Source organism: Morchella sextelata (assembly GCF_020137385.1).
Source record: "Morchella sextelata strain SCLS chromosome Unknown scls_21, whole genome shotgun sequence".
Taxonomy (NCBI): domain Eukaryota; kingdom Fungi; phylum Ascomycota; class Pezizomycetes; order Pezizales; family Morchellaceae; genus Morchella; species Morchella sextelata.
The window spans coordinates 1076210-1098902 of record NW_025408636.1 but is presented as its reverse complement, the minus strand read 5'-3'; the positions used below and the strand labels follow the sequence as shown (position 1 = coordinate 1098902).

The 22693-nt window shown below is 50.0% G+C and overlaps 6 protein-coding genes across 6 annotated transcripts; 3 read left to right on the top strand and 3 right to left on the bottom strand.

The window, feature by feature from the left end:
* Window positions 1-1185: 1185 nt before the first annotated feature.
* H6S33_006859 (uncharacterized protein) lies at window positions 1186-3193 on the top strand (the record flags this gene model as incomplete). The annotated part of the gene is made up of 3 exons (XM_044838216.1): window positions 1186-2333; window positions 2547-3063; window positions 3170-3193. 3 exons carry the CDS (start codon window positions 1186-1188, stop codon window positions 3191-3193), a joined length of 1689 nt encoding a protein of 562 aa, XP_044689677.1.
* Window positions 3194-5614: 2421 nt separating this feature from the next.
* H6S33_006858 (uncharacterized protein) lies at window positions 5615-6109 on the bottom strand (the record flags this gene model as incomplete). Its single annotated transcript, XM_044838215.1, has 1 exon — window positions 5615-6109. The coding sequence occupies one exon, from the start codon at window positions 6107-6109 to the stop codon at window positions 5615-5617; it is 495 nt and encodes a 164-aa protein (XP_044689676.1).
* A 2291-nt stretch (window positions 6110-8400) lies between these two features.
* H6S33_006857 (uncharacterized protein) lies at window positions 8401-9881 on the top strand (the record flags this gene model as incomplete). The annotated part of the gene is made up of 2 exons (XM_044838214.1): window positions 8401-8802; window positions 8874-9881. 2 exons carry the CDS (start codon window positions 8401-8403, stop codon window positions 9879-9881), a joined length of 1410 nt encoding a protein of 469 aa, XP_044689675.1.
* Window positions 9882-14492: 4611 nt separating this feature from the next.
* H6S33_006856 (uncharacterized protein) lies at window positions 14493-16054 on the bottom strand (the record flags this gene model as incomplete). The annotated part of the gene is made up of 3 exons (XM_044838213.1): window positions 14493-14822; window positions 14875-15413; window positions 15487-16054. The coding sequence occupies 3 exons, from the start codon at window positions 16052-16054 to the stop codon at window positions 14493-14495; spliced, it is 1437 nt and encodes a 478-aa protein (XP_044689674.1).
* A 1028-nt stretch (window positions 16055-17082) lies between these two features.
* H6S33_006855 (uncharacterized protein) lies at window positions 17083-17568 on the bottom strand (the record flags this gene model as incomplete). The annotated part of the gene is made up of 1 exon (XM_044838212.1): window positions 17083-17568. One exon carries the CDS (start codon window positions 17566-17568, stop codon window positions 17083-17085), a length of 486 nt encoding a protein of 161 aa, XP_044689673.1.
* Window positions 17569-20652: 3084 nt separating this feature from the next.
* H6S33_006854 (uncharacterized protein) lies at window positions 20653-21083 on the top strand (the record flags this gene model as incomplete). Its single annotated transcript, XM_044838211.1, has 4 exons — window positions 20653-20740; window positions 20796-20855; window positions 20921-20968; window positions 21049-21083. The coding sequence occupies 4 exons, from the start codon at window positions 20653-20655 to the stop codon at window positions 21081-21083; spliced, it is 231 nt and encodes a 76-aa protein (XP_044689672.1).
* Between the last annotated feature and the right edge of the window lie 1610 nt (window positions 21084-22693).

Sequence of the window (22693 nt, the reverse complement as noted above, 5' to 3'; positions counted from 1 at the left end):
GCCTCTAGATCAAGCTGCAATTACGGCTGGCATAGTTATTCAGTATTTTTTTCCTAAAGATACTGAAATTCACCAGGGAAATATTAGTTTTGTAGGCTGGATCTAAGCTTGAGCCTGAAGTACCCCCTGATCCGATCTATCTCGCACCAATACCACAGTACGCTTGCTAGTTGACGGTCAGGAAGAAGTGTTTTAGGCACCTCTTATATGGTTCGGGCTTTGCCAACATCTATTCTCTCTTAGTCTCAGAGCCGGGTAGTAGCATCTACACGACTGAAAGGGGTAGCACTGGTTCATAGTAACGCGCGCGCCCGAGATGACAGCGATAGAGAGACGGAGAAAGAAAGCGAGAAAAAACGAGTGAGGAAGGGGGGGAAGGGGGATACTTGTCCTCTCGAATCCCACATATGCCCGTGTTCACACCTTACGTGTCTTACTGAGAAATAGGGCGCGTAGTTGAAAAGTATCTATTCGGTGGTGTACTCCTGCGCGCCATGCAGTTTAGACAGCTGTGTGAACCTAGTTCAGCGAATCTCGGACTCGATTGAGGATATAATAGAAGCCACAAGTCCCCAATGACGTGCGTACGCATGGCGAGTGATATACCATGATCCTCTGAATTAGCTATATAAGAGTAACATGAATGCGTATTGTCGGTTTTTTTTTTTATCGAGATACAATGCCCGTAGGTATAAGTATATATCTCATCCGATTGAAGAGCCGTTCAATAGGTGTGAGGGGCTCTGCGCAGCTAGCTGCGCTGCTGTAGGAGTGTAGGTTATGAGGAAAGATACTTAGTCTCGTTGGCCAGGCCTTTGTCGTTGCTTGTAATAACCACTCACTATGTTCTTGAATGGTCCAATGGTTCCCAGTAAGTGCGGTATAGGTTTAGTTCAAGGGTCGGCCGGGTGGTTGGGACCGTTCTCCGATACACACGTAGCAGTGCCCGCCAGTGGCCTAATTGAACTCTACGTTCTAATCCTGCCAAATATTGCAAATCCACTAAAAGAACCACTCACATGGCCACGTCCTATTCTCGATAGATTTTTATGGCGTCCTAATCCCCACAATCCGTGACCATCCTCTTTAAGCTGTCATTCTCTATATCCCCCTCGAAGCTCGGTCAATACCAATACAGCAACATAACCAACAAAATTAACCAGGAACCCTCGTCTCCACCACAAAATGGCCCGCCCCTATCTGCCAACCCCCAAAATCATCCACCTCAGCATGGACTTCTTCCCGCCCCCCACCGGCCGCATCCACTGCCTCGAAGGCTTCCTCGCCCACCTCCCCACCGGCACCGGCAAGCGCGGTCCCAAGCCCCCGCAGACGCTGCGCTGCTTCTTCAGCGAGACCACGTCCCACAGCATGCTCACCGTCAAGGCCTCCCGCAAGCTTCCCAAGAGGTTCCTCTGGGAGGGCCGCACCGTGGAGCTCGATTCCCCGTTCGTCTATCGGGATGACCAGAACTATTTTTTCACCTCTGCGTTGGGAGATGTGTTGGAGGAGGATAGGGATAAGAAGAATCCGTGCACGCCGCAGCTGGTGGCGCATGGGTTGATGGATCTCCATTTCATGGTGGTGAATGAGGAGGAAGGGGGGGAGAAGGCGCCGGGGGTGGAGAAGAGTTATCACTATTTTCACATGCCGGATGTGGTCTTGGTGACGGAGTTCTTTGGCCCTGGGTCGGGGCCTTCGATTATCACGCCGGCTGAGAAGAGGAGGATGGACGAGAGGAAAATAATGGACGAGAAGAAAAGGATGGACGAGAAGGAAAGGAATGACAAGAAAGAAAAGGCAGAAGTAGTCGAGGGGGGAGAAAAAGGTGAGGAGAAAGGAGAAATAAAAGAAAAGGAAGGAGAAATAAAAGAAAAGGAAGGGGAAATAAAGGAAAAGGAAGGAGAAACAAAGGAAAGAGAAGGAGAAATAAAGGAAGAGGAAAAAGAAAAGGGTAAGGAAAAAGAAATAAACGGAGGACCAGAGGAAAGCGAAGAGGATCCAGACCGCGAAGGTTTCGAACTTTGCCTAGGACAGGATTTCTTTCAAATGTATCCTCACCTCATGTTCAGCATTGTAGCTACTCCAGCCCTCGAACAGCGGATTTCATCTGTTCATTTTGGACAGTCTACAACACAACTTACCTACGAAGGGCGGTCGTTATCTATCTGCGCGGTTGGAACCTGTGTCGGCAGAGATTCGGGCGGTGGTAAACTCGTTTTGGAGAATGGCTTTGCGGTTCATTTTGCTCCCCAATCGGTGTACAATACTTACCACCGCCTACCTAACTTGAGACAACGAAGAATGAAGGCACCAAAGAAAGTCGATCTTAAGTTGGTGGCTCCAACTTTGGTACGAGCTTGCCTTGCCAGTCTCGTTCTAGCATTAGAGCTCGCCACATCTCTGCGTCGTTTGAATTTACCCCGCAACTTCGATGGAGTGGTCATTTATCATAACACTGACTATTTCGACGAAAAAAAAAGGATAGAAAGGGCTTATTATCTAGCGGCTGGAATTTCATACCCTAATATGGACTTGATATATAGATTAAGGCATCTTCAGGCAATGGTTAAGGACACCAAAAGAGGCAATTTAGGCCACGTGAAGTTCGTGAGGGGTGAAGAAAAGCAATTGGAAGCTGCCATGAATCTTGCGACCTTGAGCACTTGTATGATACCTTTTAAGGCCGGCCCGGGGTCGTTTGAAGAGTCAAGAATGGCTTCAGGCACCGAGCATCCCCTTAGTATCGGGGAATGGGGAATTGATTCAGACAATGACCCGGGCCTGGATCCAGAAAAGTACTTTATATCAGTCGAGGAACCTAAAGAGAATCCCCAGGATGATTCATTGGAGGCGCCTGGGACTTTGAACCCTGGGCCGACGCTTGAAAGAAGTGAAGACGGAACCTTCATCATACCGGAGAGCATGATTGTGAAGAGGTCTCCGATGTTCTTGAATTTCGGGAACACCACCACATATGTTGTTAGAGGAAAACCGATTGCTTATACGGAGAGGCAGCTGTTTACGATAGACCGGGATATCGATATCACAGCTCCACTAAGCGTAAGTAATGACCTTTTCAGATTATCAGTATGCCGAGGGCCCGGGTATTTGTTTTCCCGGGTAATTTCCTCACGGAGTCTAGCTTGCTAACTCGAGGGTTAACCAGAGCGAAATGGAAGAGGAAGCTTGAGGTCTTTCTACATATGTAGCAATTACATTGACTTTGTGGATAAATTAGGGACATTGTTTATTAATATGGAGGAACGGGCGGGAGAAAGGGGGTGGGGGGATATCTACTGCGCTGCGATCAGGATCGATCTGATATGTAGAGTAGAGCAGGAGCAGAAATTCTGCTGCAAGCATCCGGGGAAATACAGGGAAGGGGGAAAGCAACTCTTGGACCGGGGGGGATATTCAATTCTAGATGAGAGCCACGCAATAGACGATAATATGACTAATGAAGCAGGGAGCTGCAATAAACGCACCGGTCTATTACCCAGACCTAGTCAATTCTCGTACATCTTCTCGTCTGGCAATTAGAAACCGTGCAGTTCCTCTCTCCGTTCTCGTTTTCTGCTTCAACCCCTCAAGAGTCAAGGTTATGGCGATGTCCAGAAACCAAGGCGCTTGCTATTTTTAGCCCCCTTTCCCTCAGATCAGTGGCGTGGCCGCTGACCTCGAAAGGCGAGAATCCAAGAACAGAGAGCCCGGTCCTCGGTATTGTCTGACGGCACTCATATCCCACTCGAAACCTGGGCCTCCGTCAATGCCCGCGACATTTTAGCTCACGCCGTCCAAGGCAAGAAAGCAGGCAGCTCGGGGTAGGCAGGGTGAGCCCACCACGCGCGCACTCGCGCCCGAGTGAGAGGGAATGACGTGAAGTCACGACATGAAGAGGTGATGTTGTTGCATTCATCCATTTCACACATTTGATTCATTCTGCCTTACCGTACATACCCGTCGTGCGTACTGCATGATTGATTTCAACCATATTCCACGGGCCATGCAGAATCAAAGAAGAGGCCCTCGAGTCCTCATTAAATTCTTCATCGAGTCATATGTCTTTTTTTTTTTTTTTCCTTCTTCTGTCGATGATACAAAAGTGATATTCATTTGGCGGCGGGCGCCATGACCCCCCCATCCACTGCCGTTTTGAGGCTCTGTGTCTCGGTCGGTCGCGTGGGTTACCGGTTTTTGCTGTCTCACTCGATCCCTCCTAGCCTGCCTGCAACCCCCCTTCCTTCAGGGTTGGCATTCCGATTCCACCCTTTGCAGAGGGGCGGGAACAACCGGTTGGAGAGAGCAGGGCAAGGCAGGGTAGGGCTACACAGGGTGGATAGATGGATGGGTATGTACCCCACGCCCACATGTACCCCGCAAACAAGCAGTCCGGAGGTCCCGCACAAGATCTTGAGCTCTGTCTCTACCTATGGAACTAGGTTAACTGGCCCGCTGTTGGGTAGGTAGCTTCTGACCCAAGGTACCAGGTAGATACTTGACATAGAGCTCGCATCATGTACCTCTCACTCTGCCAGTGTGTCTCTCTCTACTCTAATGCTACTACTACTCCCTCTACTCTAGCTGTATGGATAATATATACAAACAGAAAAACCAAGAGATCGAAAAAAGGAATGAAGGAAGAGCAAGGGGGGGGGGGGGGGGGTTCTGATCAGAAGAAGAAGGAAAAAGCAACGGTATCTACCGATGACAATGGGCCTGGTTGGGACATATGTAAGAACCACCAGAAAGGTGAAGCTGATAGAGTACCAACAGGAAAGGGGAGAACGCGAAACTGGAAAAGAGAAGTAGGTAGACGAAAAGCTATTCCGATCCATGCCCAAACCCACCCCCCCCTCCCCTTTCCTTCCGTTTGCTTCGACCCCTCTCCAACATCGCCCCTCCTCCTCCTCCTTCCCCACTCCCTTCCCCGTGGTTATTTGGCAGGCAGCCGGACCCGACCCGGCCGGCCCGTTATATAGCTGGCTGGACGTGATTGTGATGCGAACTGTACTGTACTGGCTGGCTGTGGCTGAGGGACTGAGTGAGCGAGAAGAGAGCAACTGAACGTGGACGCTCAACTCACAGCCAGCCTGTACAGTTGGATGCGGGTGTGCAACAATGCAACCGCAACGGTCAAAAAAAAAAAAGAATTAGTGAAGTGAGCGAGTGAGCAATTGGAGTTGCTGTTTCTGCTGCACAAGGTTGAAAGCAACAAAAAAAAAAAAAAAAAAAAAAAAGTAAAAAAAAAACCCCCAAATAAGAACCAACCAAAAAAATAATAATAATAATAATAGTAAAACAAGAACGCCCTCTAAAACAAACAACTTTTTTTTTTCTCTCCTCACACTCACTTTCTGCTCTCCCTCAGCCATCTCCATCTGAAGAAAACACAACCACCAAAACAAAAAAGAGTCCCAATAATAATTTACCCGGTGAGCCACACCTCAGCACACTGCACATACCACACACGCAAACTCAAAAAAAAAAAAAAGTAAAGAAACAAAAAAACAAAAAACTCCCAATTCTGTACCATCCCTTTTTTTTTTATATGCCTCCCTCATCCTATTCCTACAGCCTTCTTCCTCTCCCCAGCCCCGTCCCGCCTCACGCCTCAGACAGCGGTGAACCACATACTCACGCCCCTCACAGGCGTATACTGACTCCTACAGGGCGTCTGCGTCTGGTGCTCCCTACGGCCCCCCTTCCTTCTCTGCTGCTGGGGCGGGGGTGGTGGGGGAGGAGTAGGGAGAGCCTCATACGGCTCGTCGTCCACCACCCAGCGCACCGTGCGTGCCGTTTTCGTCGGCTTCACGACGATGGGGGCGGGGGGCTCGAGCTCGGCGGCGGTGTAGATGACCTCCTTCTTGAGCGGCGAGGGATTCTGTGAGGGGGCCGAGGAGGCTGTGGGGGTGGTAGTAGGAGAGGAGGCGGTGGTGGTTGTGGAGAGCGGCGCCTTGGACCGGTAGGACTTGAGGTTGCGTTCGGGGCCTTTGTCGTTGCGGAGGACGTACTTGCTGTAGGGCATTGGGAAGGCGACGGCGACGAAGGCGGGGTTGGTGGTGGCGTGCTTGATAAGGGCCCAGCGGTAGGTGTCGCGTGCTACCATTTTGAGCTGTGTGGGGGTTTATAGGGGGTGGGGTTATGGGTGGGAGGTGGGTGTTTTATAGAGAGGTGGTAGCGAGAGGTAGGTGAGGTGAGGTAAGATAGGTGAGGTAGTTATGATATGATATGGGTAATGGTTTATACTAGTAGTGATTGTAGTTGTAGTAGTTGGAGGTTGGTGTAGTAATGGCGGTAGTAGTAGGTAATAGTGCAGTAATGGTAGTAGTAAAGGTGACTGCTAAACCAGAACCAAACGCGTCCTCAATTGCTGTGGATAGTGGATGCTAGCAAAGAGAAGAAGAAAGAGAAGAGGAAGAAGAACTCGAAAAAGACGGGGGTAGCAGGCCCAGTAATTATAAATGGGATGAATAGGTGCTGTCTCTGGTCTTGTCGAGAGTGATCTGCCTTTCTGAAGGGGGGGATGGGAGACGCTAGTTGGGGGGGGTTAGGTTAAGTATTGTAGGTTAGGCCGGATAAAAAAAAGAAGGAAAAAAAAAAAAAAAGGAAAATGATCCTCGCTAAATGTGGTTAGAGGATGCCATTCTTTTTTTTTTTTTTGCCTGCTATCTGCTCCTGCTTCCTCGCCGGCGGCGGTGGATGATGGTGGTGGTGGTGGTGGTGGTGGTGGTAATGGTGGTAATGGTGGTGGAGGATTGGTGGTGAATGAGCCCTTGCAGTGGCTAGCTAGGAGGAGACTGAGCTAACTGCGTCCAGGCATATATGGAAAAGAAAATTTTTTGCTTTGCTTCTGCCCGCATCGAGAGGTGCAGTAAAGAGCCGCCGCGCGCCTCCCCCCGCCTAGAAGTCGAATTAAAGGGAAGGTCGAGGGAAAACAACATGGGAATGGGGAAAGGGAAGGCGGTTTACCTACTGGTTTACAGTAACTCCCCCCCTCACCTCCCCTTCCCTCAAAGGCCCAATGTAGCAATTAGGACCGGGTGGCTCCCCCAATAACCGTCAGATTCAAAACAAATGAACGGGTGTGTGGGAAGAATTACAACTCTCCCTTACTCTCCGTTAGCCCTAGGGCAATAAAGTCAGTTATGTAACTTTCATTATTATTATTCCCTTCGGTTGAAATGGGAACTTGAAATGATGAGTAATCCCCCCCCGTTGTGTGCATGAAGCATGAGCGGTGGGTGCGAGCGTGTGTGCGTGCGTGCAGATCATACTCAAATATCACGTCACAAGGATTGTGCGGTGCGGGCGGCGAGTGAGAGGAGATGAACTTGTGACATGCCTAGTTTACTTGCACTTCTTTACTTCGCGTATGTACCTACTTTTCCATGACCTTGTCCACGCCTCATCTTTCTTTTCTTTCGTGTATTGCTCATTTGGACTGGCTGGGCTGGGTAGCTTTGAAATAAAACCCAGGTTCAAGGTTCGTTCTACGACATGAATGAGATGGGTCATGGGCATGAATGAGAGAGAAAGGTAGACTAAGATTGGAAATGCTGACTGTACCACCTACCTATTGTCATACCCACATGCACACATGCCTACATGTAGGTACATGTACGTATACCGCCGCAGTACTCTACTTCTTATTCCTCTTGTTTCTTGATGTTCTTCCATCTTTCCCCTTCGATTCTTTTTTTTGTGTGCCTTGTGCCTTGTGCCTTGGTGTTTTGTGTCGGGGCGGGATGGTTGGATGGATGGATGGATGGATGGATGGATGGATGGATGGGGATGTATATGGACGGACGGATGATGGAAGGGTTGATGGTTGGTTTCTTGGTTGGAATTGTGGAATTGTTGGCTAGGATGCGTTCCTTCTGCTTCACCCACGTCCCCACAATCGCGATCGCTGCCTGAATGCGGGAATTGTTTACACCACCGAATTATTCAATGGGCGGGTATCTAATATCTGTGTTTCCAACCGGTGCGTCCGGGTAACCAGTTCCAAGACCCCGAGCCTTTGCCCCCCCCCGCCAAACTTTAATCCAACGTCATGAGCATAACAAGAGACTCGCCCGCGGAGGCTATCATTGGCCGTGCAAAAGAGCTCTGAAAAAAATTGTAGCAAGGGCTTGGCCGGTCTGTTTATCCGGTCTTAATGACTTCTTTTAATTTTGTTACTGCTGGTTACATGTAGTTATTGGTTGTTTTGCAAAAAAAAAAAAGAAAAAGAAGGTGATAGACATTCTCGGGAGAACGTGTTTCTCGGAACATTTTATCATACCTTTCCTTACCTAGGTTTCTTTCAATTTGAGGCTCCGAAACACATCTTGTCCCCCCGCCCCCCCGCCCCCCCCCGCCACTTCAGAATCCCCAATTGTGCCCGCTCTGAGAAGAATGTCTCTCCTACGCCAGCCCACGCTGCGTCTGGCATCCTCTAAGCTGCTAGTCCAGAGGTCCAGCCAGCAGCGTCTCTCGTCTACCGCTGCCAATCTCGCCCGCCCAGGGAACAAGATCCGCAATGGGCTGATTGGAACCGCACTGGTGGGTACGGTAGCCTTTGGGTACTACTACCTCACCGACACCCGCTCGGCCATCCACCAATACCCTGTGGTGCCGTTCCTGCGCTGGTTCTACAGCGGCGACGACATCCCGAAAGAAGCCGGCGGGAAGGGCGATGGCGCAGAGAAGGCACACGAGGTCGGCATCAAAGCTCTGAAGGGCCTCTACGACATTGGCCTCCCCCTCCGCGAGCGCGGGGACCACGAATATCTTGATGCGGAAGGAATGGGCGTCGAGGTACCACACCCCCCCTCCGGTGAAAATGTACCCATCATCAGCTCGACTGACCAAGAAATAACCGCAACCAGCTCTTCGGCCACCACCTCAAGACTCCGCTCGCAATCTCGGCCGGCCTCGACAAACATGCCACCTGCATCGACCCCCTCTTCGCCATCTCCCCCGCCATCTCCATCCTCGAGATCGGCTGCATCACGCCCCAGCCCCAGGTCGGAAACCCCAAGCCACGCATGTTCCGCCTCCCCACAAGTAACTCCCTCATCAACCGCTACGGCTTCAACTCCGTCGGCGCCGACGTCGCCGCAATCCGCCTCCGCGACCGCGTCCGCCGCTACGCCCAAGCCCACGGCATCTCCGAAGACGACGTCTACAACTCCACCACCCTCCCCGCCTCTCTGTACCCCAACCGCCTCCTCGCCGTGCAGATCGGCAAGAACAAGACCACCCCCGAGACCGACATCGAGGCCGTGAAACGTGACTACACTGAGTGTGTCGGCAAGCTCGGCCGCTACGCCGACATCATCGTCGTCAACGTCTCCTCCCCCAACACCCCCGGCCTGCGCTCCCTGCAGAAGCGCGAGCTCCTGCAGGACCTCCTCGGCGCCGTCGTCAAGGCGACGAACGATACGCCGCGCAAAGTGAAACCCAAGGTTGTCGTGAAGGTGTCGCCAGACTCCTCGTCGCCGAGCGATATCAAGGACATCTCTGCCGCCATCCTGGGCTCCGGCGTTGCGGGAGTGATCGTGGCAAACACGACGGTCTCGCGGCCGGCGGAGATATTGGCGTCGCCGCAGACGACGGAGGAGGAGAAGAGGATTGCGGCGAAGGAGATTGGAGGGTTGTCCGGGCCCGCGCTGCTGCCGAAGACGTTGGAGCTGGTGGAGAGGTTTAAGAAGGAGCTGGGCGATAGGGCGGTGGTGTTTGCGAGTGGGGGGATCACGAGCGGGAGGGATGCGGTAGAGGCGAGGAAGAGGGGGGCGGATGTGGTGATGGGGTACACGGGGATGGTGTATGGTGGGGTGGGCTTCTGGGGTAGAGTGGCGGAGGAGATGGCGAGCATCTTAGAGGGGAAGAAATAGATACCTGTGACTTTGTGTGATAGACGATATACTTGCGTTCTTTTCTTCCGGTAGTGTAAATAAAAATTGCGTGCTTAGAATTTGTGCTTTGCCGTACTAGAGCGTTGGTTGAATTTGTGCCTATATTGTGGTGTTTCTTTGTTATAGAATTCTCGATGAATGATGAGCTTTAAATCTAGGTTTCCAAACCACCGGTAAAGCTTGGCTGAGCCTGCTTCCAAAGTTTGATATCCGACAAACAAACCCTCTCAGATCCGACCCTTGACCAACCACTACCAAACGGTCTTAGGGCCTGTTCGGTTGACACAAAAATCCATAAATTGGGCCTAATAAATAATTACCTCCAGAGGTGTTTTATTCAATCCATGGATTGCAACCAATTCAGTGTCAACCGAATAGGCCCTAAACCGTCGCCTTATCAGGTCGATATCACAGCCTGCAACCAATATCCATTGGCTGTGATAGGGACTGGAATAAGACTGGGGTGCTTCCGTGGCAACTTAATACATCGAAAGTCAAGAGCGAACTGTGACCTAGCTAGCTCAATATCGCCGCATTGACTGAGGATTCTTAATCTCCCCCAGGGTGTGGTGTAGTGGTCACAGTAGATCTAGAGTGAGATCATACTCACTCAATGCATACGTCAATTGAGTCACCAGGATGATCAGAAGACTGTACTACCAGGGTAGGTACCGAAGGTTGTAAGTACCGGCCGGCAGGTAGCCAGTCCTCAATTCAACAGTTACAAACCGCTCCTAAAAACCTCAATTCCTAACGTCCATTAGCCCCAACAATTAAAACCGCCCAAAACCGCATCTGGAAACTCTCCAAGGGTTAAAACCAACCCCCCCTTTCTCCACAACCCCCCCAACCCCCTCTAGCTAGATCGGCCCCCTCAATGATGTGTTTCAGCCGTTCTAGCAGCATTTGAAACCCATAGTCAACAATCTCCAACAGCACGTGAAACGTGCCCTGTTGATTGGCTGTCAGGGCCCGAGGGGCAAAGGTCCAACCATCTTGTAGAAAGGTGCGGCGTGGGGAGGTGGTGGGTGATATATAGTACATATAGTGTTTCGAGGCCAGATTTGTGCGTCATACGAGCTGGAGTACCCCCAGGGTGAAGGTTGGGATTGATGTCATGGTTGATGTGGGAGCCTGTAGAACGGCGAGCACGTGGTCGTGGGTGATGACATAGCTTGGAGAAGCTTGGGTGAAGCTGTATCTGCAGAATGGAGTGGAGAATAAAAAAAGCTCCGAGGTGGCTATGGGGTATCTCCGTGTTCTGCAGCACAGGGGGCTCCTGCTGGGTCTGAGACAGGGAGGGAGGGATGCTGTCGAGACACTAGCATGGGTGTTTCGTATATAGTAGACAACTCATTATGATTGTTATCATCATATACAACACGCAGTTCTTCAAGATAGCACTTACATAAACTGTAGTCCTGATTCGTAGCGGGTAGACGGTTTGCGAATGAGTTGAGCACTGGGACCTGCGTTTGGTGTTTGTGACCGTCTATCGGCTACGTAGGTACCAATGCATCTGAAGTACTTTATCGTAAACTCGGTGGTGCGTCGAGCACCGGTAGCTAACGGAGCTGTGGTTGCGTTGATGGTTGAATCATAAATTATCACTCGGTTAATTTAGTTTAGGTTTAAATTGGGAGAGGCGAGACCTAGTGGCAATGGAAACTGGGACATTGGCGTTCATGTGGCTGAGTTGAATGTTTGGCTCTACAATGATAGCAGAGAAGTGTGAAGAGAGGTTCTTAGTGATTTTGGACTAGATTATTTGCCTGAGAGCGACTGTGAGGGGATGAAAGGTGGATATTGTTAATTAAACAAAGGTCGTATTACGATCTCGGAGGACGGGTAGCCAACCACTACGAAACAATCCCGCCGTCAGAAAAGTTTGTTCATACCTGGCATTTGTGTAACAATTGCAACCTAACACAGGTGTTGGACTGACTTTTTGATGGATTGCAACGTCGATGTATCTCAAGCTCTAGCCTACATTCATCGAAGAAGTTTGTTCAAGGCTCGCAAAGTCCTCGAATTCAGAATACCTGGACTTTAATACATCTAGGAACATTCCTCGACGGGCCGGTTCACCTGGAGAGAGTTGGTTACGAACAGCTGCACATTAACTGCTTAAGAAGGTCATCTAGCGGTGGCAAGAAAGTAGGAGAGGTCTGTTTTAGACCTTTGCAAATACTAGTATCGATATAATTACTGATAAATAGCATTCCGGAGCTCCCGTGTACGTGTAGTGACCGACGACTCATGAAAGCACCAAAGGTGTTTGCCCTTGTGAGGAAAAACCCCCGGACGGCCCGGAACAATTATGCGCTCCTGAGCGATGCGTCAGTTTGTTGACTGAAAGCTTTCTCTATACAAAGCTTTAACCAGCATTGAGACAATAATGGAGATGCGTTTTCCCATAAGATTTAAGAAGTTTAAGACTATCTCTAGAGATTGCTGGCGGGTAAATAGTGCACAATTATTGCCTGGCAGGGTCAAGCCATGTCTGCTTATAATCGCATATGTGGTATGGCTACATGTACTTCTACTTTGTGGTTGAGAGGAGTTCTTTACTGATAACAAGCCTACATGTAGTTAAATAAATGACATAGAAAGATTTGGACCACCCAGTCAGTCTACAGAGCTAGAGCTAGCAGCTTTGCGCAAACCGTATAGCGTATTGCATTGAGACTTTTGAACGTGAAGTGTCGATGAGTTGAAGACAGATAGGTATCCCGAGAGTAGAAAGACTTTGATCCACAAGTGAGGGCATAGGTGATTGGGTATAACCCTGTCTCATGCCCTTCAGTACTTGTTCAACTCTTGTTTTACTGATTAGACCGAGAACATTCCTGGAACCATTACTGCACTTCATCAAACAGAGTTCGTGGTCCCCAGATGAAGGACAAGTTACCCACACACCCCAAAGGCCTTATGATAAATTTAACTATCAAATGACGTATATCTCATCGAGATATAGGTCTCTATTCATCTGAGACCAAGAGAGAATAGATGCCGACCAGGCTTAAAGGCTGTTGCGGGCCACGAAAGAGAAGTCTATCAATACCTCTTTCGCATGCGTCTGTTAACCTATCGTTTACTAGCATGCAGAGAAGGCCCTTGGTGCGAGATAGGTCGTCGGATCATGGAGTACTTCAGGCTCATGAGTTTAGCTCCAGCCTACAAAAGTAATATTTCCCTGGTAAATTTCAATATCTTCCGGAAGGGGGCACTGAATAACTATGCCAGCTGTGATTGCAGCTGGATATAGAGCCGGAGCCTGGCTTGAAATGGCTCGGATTATGCGATAAGTTCGAGCTCGAATTTTAACCCAGACCCACCGCTATCGATAACAGCAACGACGATGTTAATGCAGCTATAGTCTTCTTGTGATTCAGGGGGTAGGGTTTGTTTTGCAAGCATGTGGAGATATCGAATGATCACGCATGATTTCAAGCATAGACCCCCAACTTCTTCGCATACCCCATTTTCCGTTGTCTCTTACCTATTAACCAACCCATAAGCCTGAACTAAGTTATTATAACTAATGTTTGGTAGGATTACTTCCCTTCTACTATATTCAATTGAATCCGATATTTCAAAGAGCATTTGCAGCTGTCTACACGCAAATTGCATGGTTTATAAGACTACACCACTGAACAGATACTTTTCGAGTGCCCTATTAATTCTCAGTAAGACACGTAACAAGGGTGGACATACAGGCGTGTGGTCGAGGGAGAGGACAAGTAAGCCATCTTGGCCTCACTGTCATAGTTGTCTTTGTACTCCCTTTCACTTCCCCCTTCCTCACTCGTCTGTCCTCTCTTTCTCCATCTCTCCATCACTATCATCTCGGGTGTGTTACTAGTATAAAGCAGGTGGTATTCCCTGCTACCTCTTCAGTCCTGTCAATGCTCCTACCCGAAAGCTAACCAGCACATATCCTACAGGTCTGGGTTATCACCAGATCTGAGCAACAATATCCCAAACCGAGATATTTAAGAAACGGGCTGGGTTTATTTCCGGCCCTGGATGATACGGGTGATGGCATGCACTTCCCGGTTTGAAGTACCCCGACCCTGAACCAGCTCCAACAACGCATCGCTGGATTTAGAAACAATACCAACCTCGATCCAAGAGCCACGGTATTCCTGCTGTTACCGATCATCAGAGAACTGGATAACTGCTTAACCTCTCTCCAAAGCACAGTAGGAATGGGCCTCGTTGTCCATAGTCGGCAGTATCTGCATGTACGGATCAGAGATCACTGGGGAGATACTATCGGTGTTAAAGCCTTTTCTGTTCCACCGGGTTCCTGCTTTTAACACGAAACCCATGGATCTGTGTTCCATATGCACAGTCCTTCATGTATGTGGGTGGACTATTTTGGGCAATGACACTCCCGGTAGCGTCATCTTGAACTTTGCTGCTGCACAAGGGATACATATTCGGGATGATATCAGACTCGCTACGTTTCAACATGCAGCACTGCGAGACAAACATCTTGAGTATAAACCATTACCATTACCAATATTAGCATTACCAACCTCGTCCTGCATACAGACACGAGGAGATATAAAAAAAGTATACACTCTAAGGCTGAGCAGCAACAACATACTGCTTCTCCATACTCAGCCCGCTCAAGACATCGTTGTCCAAATGCAGCGTATCCTTCACCACCTGCGGGGGTGTGAGTGCCATCCACTGTCCCAAACTCACATCTTCAAACTGCGGCGCCTTCAGCACCTCGAGCAATACCACATTCTCATCTCCGATATTCTCAATGTAATGCCCCTGGTCTACGAGGATATAGCCCACGTCCCCCGCAGCATAATCAAACGTTCGTGCTGACTGTGGAGCATCAAACACCGTGATTCGTGCCCGGCCCGAGATGAAGAAATTCCATTCATCGGAATTGGGGTGCTAGTCCAATCAGAATCTACATAAGAAGAGGAATGGAGGGGGAGAGAGAAACCCAATGCATCTCCCTCATAGCACCCGGCTTTATCGTCACCACAGCAGCCGCAATACTCGTACTCGCCTTAAACGTCCCCGAGTCCACGACCTTGACACTCCCCCCCGGCACCACCATCGGCTCCTGCCTCGACAAATGGAAACTAAACGGCTTGGGGATCGTGCCCTCTGGGCTTTGCACCGCATCCGCACTCACATTGACCGCCGGGGGCGTCCCATTGAATATATAAAGCTGCTCCTTCGGCACATCGTCAAACGCCTTCATGGGGACTCCAAAATTCTTCGCCAGGACCTCCCGCGGCGTGTGCGAGAACCACTCGGTGATGAGGAACGTGTCGTCCTCCGAGAAGGCGCCGTCATCAAAGACGAGCAGGAACTCGACGCCATTTTCGAGCGCCTGGATGGAGTGCGGGAGGCCGGAGGGGAAGTACCAGAGGTCGCCCTCTGAGACGTCGTCGTTGAAGTTGCGGCCCTGCGCATCAATCGCCGAGATTCGCGCGCTCCCGTTGAAAACATAGGCCCACTCGTTTGCGCTGTGCCCTGCATAAATACACACATCAGAAGCTATCTACACAGAGAACCGCACCGGTCACGAAGTATAGAGAGAGGTTACAATGCAGCTCCCGATACGCATCCGGCCCCAGCCTCATATCCACCCCCGCCATCTGCTTCGCCGCCGGCAACACGTCTACATTCTGCTGCCGCGCCCACCCCGCGCCCGTCATGCGCGTACTCGACAAGCCCATCGGCCACTTTGCCTGCTGCACATCCCCCTCATCCGTCGTCGGCCTCGCCAGTGTGTCCGGGTTCAGCCGGTCATACGCCGAGTCATGGGGCCCCGGATCGTTGCTGCCCTCGTCCCCGCGGATTGGCTGCGGGTCGGTCACGTTCAGGAAGTCGAACGACTGATTTGCGTCGGTGGACGAGTTTGAGGCTTGCCCGGGGACGAGGTCAGGGTGGGCATTGATCGTGTTTTGCGTGGGCTCTGCGCTGGCGCCGGCCAGGAGCGGGCCGGCGAGGGAGGCGGTGGCGGGGAGGGCGCCAGAGACGGTGATGGTGTGTGTCGCGTAGGCGGGGGGAGGGGGCGCGAGCGTACCGGCACCGGTGGGGATGCTGAATGCCAGGTCGAGGAGACAGAGGAGGGGGAGGTGGTATCGAGAACTGGATATAGGTAGCTGCATGTTGGGGGGATTATTTCCGCCGGAACTCGTATATAGCATTCATTCCAATCCCACAGCTAGCTAGCTAGCTAGGCCATATATAAACCCGCCGCCCCTCCCCCATGCCGAATCGTCATCACCGCTCATGCATCGGCTGTGAATGTGTTCTCCGAGTGCAACTTTACGACGTGACATATCGTCTCCACGCACACGCCAAGCACCGCAACTACCGGCAAACTCTAATCATTGACAGGGCTACGGCCCCTGGTAACACGCGGTGATGTCAGCACAGCGGATATAAGCTTTTGGAGTCGACTTGGCACTCGCTTTAAGGAGGTGGCGGGAGAAGTCTATCTGTGGAACGATGATAGCGATAGAGCAGATTTGTGGGATGGAGCGTTGGTTCGAACGGTAGTACGAGCTAGCAGTGCAGGGTAAAGAAGCAGCTGCAATCATGAGCTCTGATTCGGCACCTGTACCCCCGTGCACCAACCACAGCGTACCACCTGCAGACAGAGAGAGACACCGCACGTGATTTCGTTTTTTTGCGTTTCTGCCTGATACAAATAAAGCTGCATACATGCAAGTAAAAAGAAAATGAAAATAAAAAAACAGATAATCCATCCATATGTATATGTAGAACTCCGGCTATGCAATGCACCCCCCTCCCCTTCCCATCCCCGTTGCCCCCTCCTCCCCTCCCCCCCGTGACACCAGTTTTTTGATTTATTTACATACAACCCCCGGGCCTGTTCCGGCCTAGACACAACAGAAACTATGATTAAACATTAAATGCCCCTCCCTCCCTCCCGCCCGACCCTCCCGACCCCGAGCCATCCGCGAAATATCCGGCTACTAAGGCATGGCGCCGTACTCTACAGGTTGTGTACGTTGTCGCGCATGTCCGTTTATGATACCAGCCGGCCGCATACCCGGTTTCTGCACAGGTACATTACCGCATGCCCATCTTTCCCCCCTTCCCCCTTCCCCCTTCCCCCGCGCCCCCGTGACCCCGCGCCCACCCACCCACCCACCCCCTTCACCCCTCGCTACGCACACTGCGCAACCTGCACCCTCTCCAGCGCCACCCCCTTCCTACAGCCCAAGCCCAAGCCCGCCGGCCCGCCGCCCCTGCCAGTACTCAGCAGCCCAAAGATCGACTCGCCGAGCCGGACGACCGCATCCCTCACGCCGTCGCTGCCCTCGTCGATCAGCATGCGCATGATGGGCTCGCGCAGCCTGATGACGGCGTACAGGAGCGCCGTGACGCCGTTGCGCTGCGAGTTGGCGTCGACGCCCTTCTCGAGCAGCAGGCGCACGAGCTGCTCGTGCGCCGTGCCGAGCGCCCACAGCAGCGCGGGACACCCGTCCAGGTCCGTCACGGCGGATTGGTGCAGCAGCGGCGTGAGCATTGCGGCGAGGTGGCGGTTGGTTTGCAGGAAGGAGTTGAGGTCGGGGACGGGGAGGTGCTCGGCGATGATGAAGAGGAGCTCGTTGGGGAGGGTGAGGAGGTGGGAGGCGGCGGGGTTGGTCATGGTTGCGTGTGGATGGTTGGTTGGATTGGGGGTGTAATGAGTAGTGGTGATAAGTGGTAATAGTAATAGTGGTGGGGTTTAGTATGGTGCTGCAGGAGTAGTGGTAGTGGGTTTGAAGGTTGACGGTTAAGGAAGAACGAGCGTGGATTGGCGCTGACTGGCAGGCAGACTGTAAAGCGAGTGAATGAAGCAAGGGAGGAAAGAAGGTATGATTGCGTAGCCGTCAATCGTTGATCTGGTTGGCTTGAAAGTTACAAAGACGGAGACAGTAAAGAGGGGAGGAAGCGGGTTCAATAAGGGGCCTACCTACATAATATGTAGGCAGGCAGGCAGGCAGGCAGGCAGGTGGTGGGTTTGTGGTTTGTGGTTATGTATGTGTATGTGTATGTGCACCTACGGAGAGATGCCCCCCTAGCTGTTGCCAAGCTAGCGTCTACACGGCTCGCGATTTAATCCGATTTTCATCCAGGGTCTCAGCTTGAGATCTCAAGGGGTTTCAGATACAATTCCCAGCGCCCGCGGGAGGCAATCATTGGCTCTCGACAGTCGTGACACGGGCACACTTGAGGGTGACGGCTTGTGCCCCAGGGGTAAAGTTGGCTGGAAATGGCTTAGCGCCCGAGATACCTAACTTTATCATAAACTCAACCAATCCAAGCAGTATCTCTCATCGATGGCGAAGAAAAAGTACATGGCAGTAAACTTGTCCGCAGTGATAAGGCAGGCAGGTAGGTCTGCGACTGAGACTGTTTTTTTCTTTCTCGTCCAGGACAACACATATTGATAGACAAACGAGTCTTTTTTGGAATCATACGAGAGCAATGACACGGCGTATTATTGTTAGATCTTCCCAAGTTTCCCGGCGCGTCAAACGTGTCCTTTATATAGACGGTTTGATTCCAGATGAGGTGCTAAAGCATCGTTATATCAAATACTTGGCTGTGATGTTTCATGACTTGTACAATTGTGGGTTCTCGCTAGGAGGCTGCAAATGCATGGAGACGGCGCCGTTTACTAGCACCTAGTGCCGAGATCTCGGCATCGCTAGTAATTTTAAGCGCACTCATATCGAGTTTAGTGTGTGCAAATGGCTTGAGTTTCTAGGCCTGTATTGAAAACCTTGTAAACTTTATTCTCCATAAGGATCTAGATCTAGATCGTGGAATGGGCGGCCTTTCTGGGGGCTGGCCCGCTAGACAGCGGGCCTCATCCCGTCCGCTTGATAGCAAGAGTGTAAATAGCCTCTCTCCCTCTGCCAATACTCATGACTGGGATGCCGAAATTCTGGATTGCACGGTGACTATGACAGCTTTCCCATTCGTCAACGTGACTGTGGAGACCAAACCTTTGCCGAATGCTATTAACACTGCGGGGAACTGACGGAAATTATCGCGCCAGCCCAAGTTTATTTGAGGTGGTGCACATGAGTCCTTGGTATATAAACATTCCAAGAGACATGAAGGGTTGAGGTTAGGAAGGAGAGTGGTATGCATGAAACGCGTGATAGGCGTGACTCGGAGTGACTATTGAAAGCTTCATAGGAGGGTCACAGCCCAGAACCTTAGCCTGACCAGAAGCCAATGAATTCAGCCATGGACTGTGACCTGCTCGTCTCCGGAGATCTATTGTTGAGCAACAGGGCCCGAAACCAGTAATAGTAGCTTCAAAGCTTCTAATAGGCCAGTCCGGGTTAAACATTGGCTTGGCCTTGCCCGGCCTATAAAATGACGGCTTGGCCCAAGCTAACGGAAAACCAATTGTTGCCTGCACCTTCCTAGCAAAAGACTTCAATGAGTTTGGATCCTTCATGGAGGAGATTTCGTTGATCTTGTACCGGTCACTAGATACATGTAGTCTAGCTAGCTATAGTCGGCCTGGCCCAGCTCATGTTTCCATGTAAATGATGTGTGGTGGTGATTAATTAAGAGACTTGACCGTTAGCTATAGTACTACTAAACCAATCAATAAATATCACGGAATAACCCAGGCGTCAGTTTGAATTTACCTGGTTACCAATAAGTCCTTCAGCCCAGATTTTACGGTTAAGAGTTGCCGGCGGGCGAATCAGACTCTGTCTTTCAAAAGGCCGAAGTCGAACCGCCCGAAGCGACTAGTAGGCATAAGGGTGAAACCCTGTACTTGTACTGTAGATTGTGGTGCGCCGCCATAGACTACGGTCTGCATGCGAGTATGAATTAAACAAAAAAAAAAAAAAAGTCGAACCGCCCGGGAAACCTTCCTAGAGCGGCTCCCCCGTCAGTTGGTTCATATATCCGTGAGTGATGAACTGATGATGAGACAACATGGATAGTGGTAGAAGGAATTCTGGGTCAGCTTTGAGGATTGAGTGTAGGTGTTTAGTGGTAGTGGTAATGGGATGTCGTCGAGCAGAGCTAGAGCTGACGGGCCGCGGTGCCGCGGAGCAGCTGTACAGGCTACGTCTACGAACCAAACTTAGCATTCAAATAGTTCTTATATACCTCGATCCGTACCCGTCATTTGTGTAGCCATCTAAACCCCATGTTGGCCTGAACCTTCCATGGGCGAGCTGATATGTCGCTGGCCGCCCTGGCCTGTACGAGCTGAGATTTGATAGAGATTCGAAAATGCCTACATGCACATGTAGTATTCAGAAGTATTCAACTATGTACATGTAGTAGTCCACTTCCTCAATGGACCAATCCGTTTAGGGGTATTCAGTTATTATGGAAAACTTCGATATGATAGGTCTTGAGATATTAGTAGCCTATGAGGACAAAACAAAGTACATACATGTGATCAATCAGAGACTTCTTGAAACCGCTCAGGGTCGACGGAATTTCACGGTTAATTCATCTTGTCGCACAAAGCTTGGACCCTAGGCCGGAGGCAAACTTTATAGGTGCTGGGGCTGGCTAGCCTACGTATACTTGTGATACAAAAACGGCCAGCTCATTCCACCTAGTAAGAAGGACTATTTTAAGTAGACATGTCGATAGTTATGTAACTTTAACTATCGGGATCCTGGGGGAAAGAAAAATCGCTCAAGATAAAACGCAATCCACCAGGTAACAGAAACCGGCTCAAAACTGGAGCTTAGCCCGCATGCCGCATCTTTCTTCTTCCCGCAACGTCTCCCCACACACATGTATATACCACCCAAATACCAACAACCAACCACCAACATACCCAGGTATTATCCAACCACATCCATCCATGAAGGAGTTCGATCATAATATTTCTTCTAGCCGGGCAAAATGTCGCCCACACTCAGTCTCACATTAGCGGGATACTCCGACCTAGATGGGGTAGGATTTCGAGGCTCACAAGCCAAAAATCTATCAGCAATAAGTGTTTCTCACTAAACAACTAGAAGATTCTTTGAGCACACAATGTGTTCCACTTCGTGTCACCTCGTTAGGTAATCTTCTCAAGGCTAGGGGAACACCAGTTTGCGTAGTCTTGTAAAGTTCGTTCGGTCTAAGACGATCTCGATAATAGGAGTCTCGTACGAAGTTCAGGGAACTGGCTCGTAGCGTCTTGTAGCTATTACCTGTTATCAACCACTATGTCTTCGGAAAGGAAGAAAGATCGGGCTCAATACCACTAGTGGAATTCCTAGCTATCACGACCTTTAGGGAATTTTACAAAGGAGCTCCTGAGCTAAACAGACTAGCCCCTTCTTGGACTTATTCTCGCAGAAAGGCCGATTTCTCAACTTGCCAGATACATGTACCTCCATCAGGATATCTTGCATTGGCATACAAGATGTATGCGAGTGATGATTACCACTATTTCCTTTCAATCATGGAACACCTATTATTTCCCACTTAAATTGTGCCTATTTGAGCATCACTAGTAATGAGATCATAAAGATCACGAAGGCTTACGAAAAATGGTCGAGTACGTACAGCTCATCATCCTAGATTAGCCCATTATGGCTTAATAAAGAGATGCAGATCTCGGACCCGTCACAAGGAGAAATGTCACGAGAAGAAATGCTTGAGATATCACCATCATCTCCGCATCTTTAGATTTTTTATTCTTTGTACTGGATCATAATAGACTAGACAACAGGATGGGCTAAACGGACTAGGCTAAATTAGAATTATTATTCAAGCTCAACTATAGAGCTCTTAACCAGATTGACCGGACAACTCAGAACCGGCCTTTGTGTTAAAAGAATATGGTCCATGTGTTTCCCAATCCTCCGGTTCCAGCACTTTCTACTAAGGAAAATTTAAAGTAAAAGCATTTCAGCGATCAATGCCCACCGACTTATGCTCCTCGGCAAGGAAAGAAATCTTCTCGGGCCTTGGGTTACGTGAACGAAGCTGCTATATTGGTGCCCTCTATATAGACACCGAACCTGGATGACTTTCGCAGGCTACCGTCATATTTCGGCTAACAATATATCAGTGATAGGAGGGCTGTGGTATGCCTATGCCGACTATATCTCTCCCCAAGTTTAAATAATTTTTATCAGGAGCCTCGAAATATCGCCAAGAAACCTTACAGGACTTGGGATATTGACTGGCCTTATCCTAGATTACAGAGACGCAGCTTGATGGGGCCTCGGCGCATACGAGATATTAAGGAATATATCACTCGCTCTCAGCAGATGATTGACAAGGACACCAAGAAACCCGACCCAAGTACATGTACCCAACAGAACCTCGATACGAGCTCTATACGTGTATGTTCCTGCTCAAATCAAATCGTGAGACCACGAATACAGTTAAAGATCTTCGTAATTAATACAATCTTATACACCTACTGTCACTCGCTTTAATTTCTAGGAATGACTTTAGAAAATGTTTATATCACACATGGAATACATCACAATTATACATTACATTCAGGTCCTATATTCGTTTATTCGTTCGTATCAACACGGGTCATGAACAATCACCAATTTCATCATAAACCCTTCCGTCATGAGTTCTCACTCGCGGGTGTGATCACCCCTGAATTTTATTTGGTAATGAATGGTGCCCTAAAATATAAGGAGATAATCTCCACTGCCTCCCGTGCATACCTATGCTGTTATTTGTTTATGATATGTTGTATATCGTACAAATGAGCTGTAAAAAAAGCACTTGTGCATGCCAAGGATAATATGAGGAATCTTCACCAGGCGAGAGGC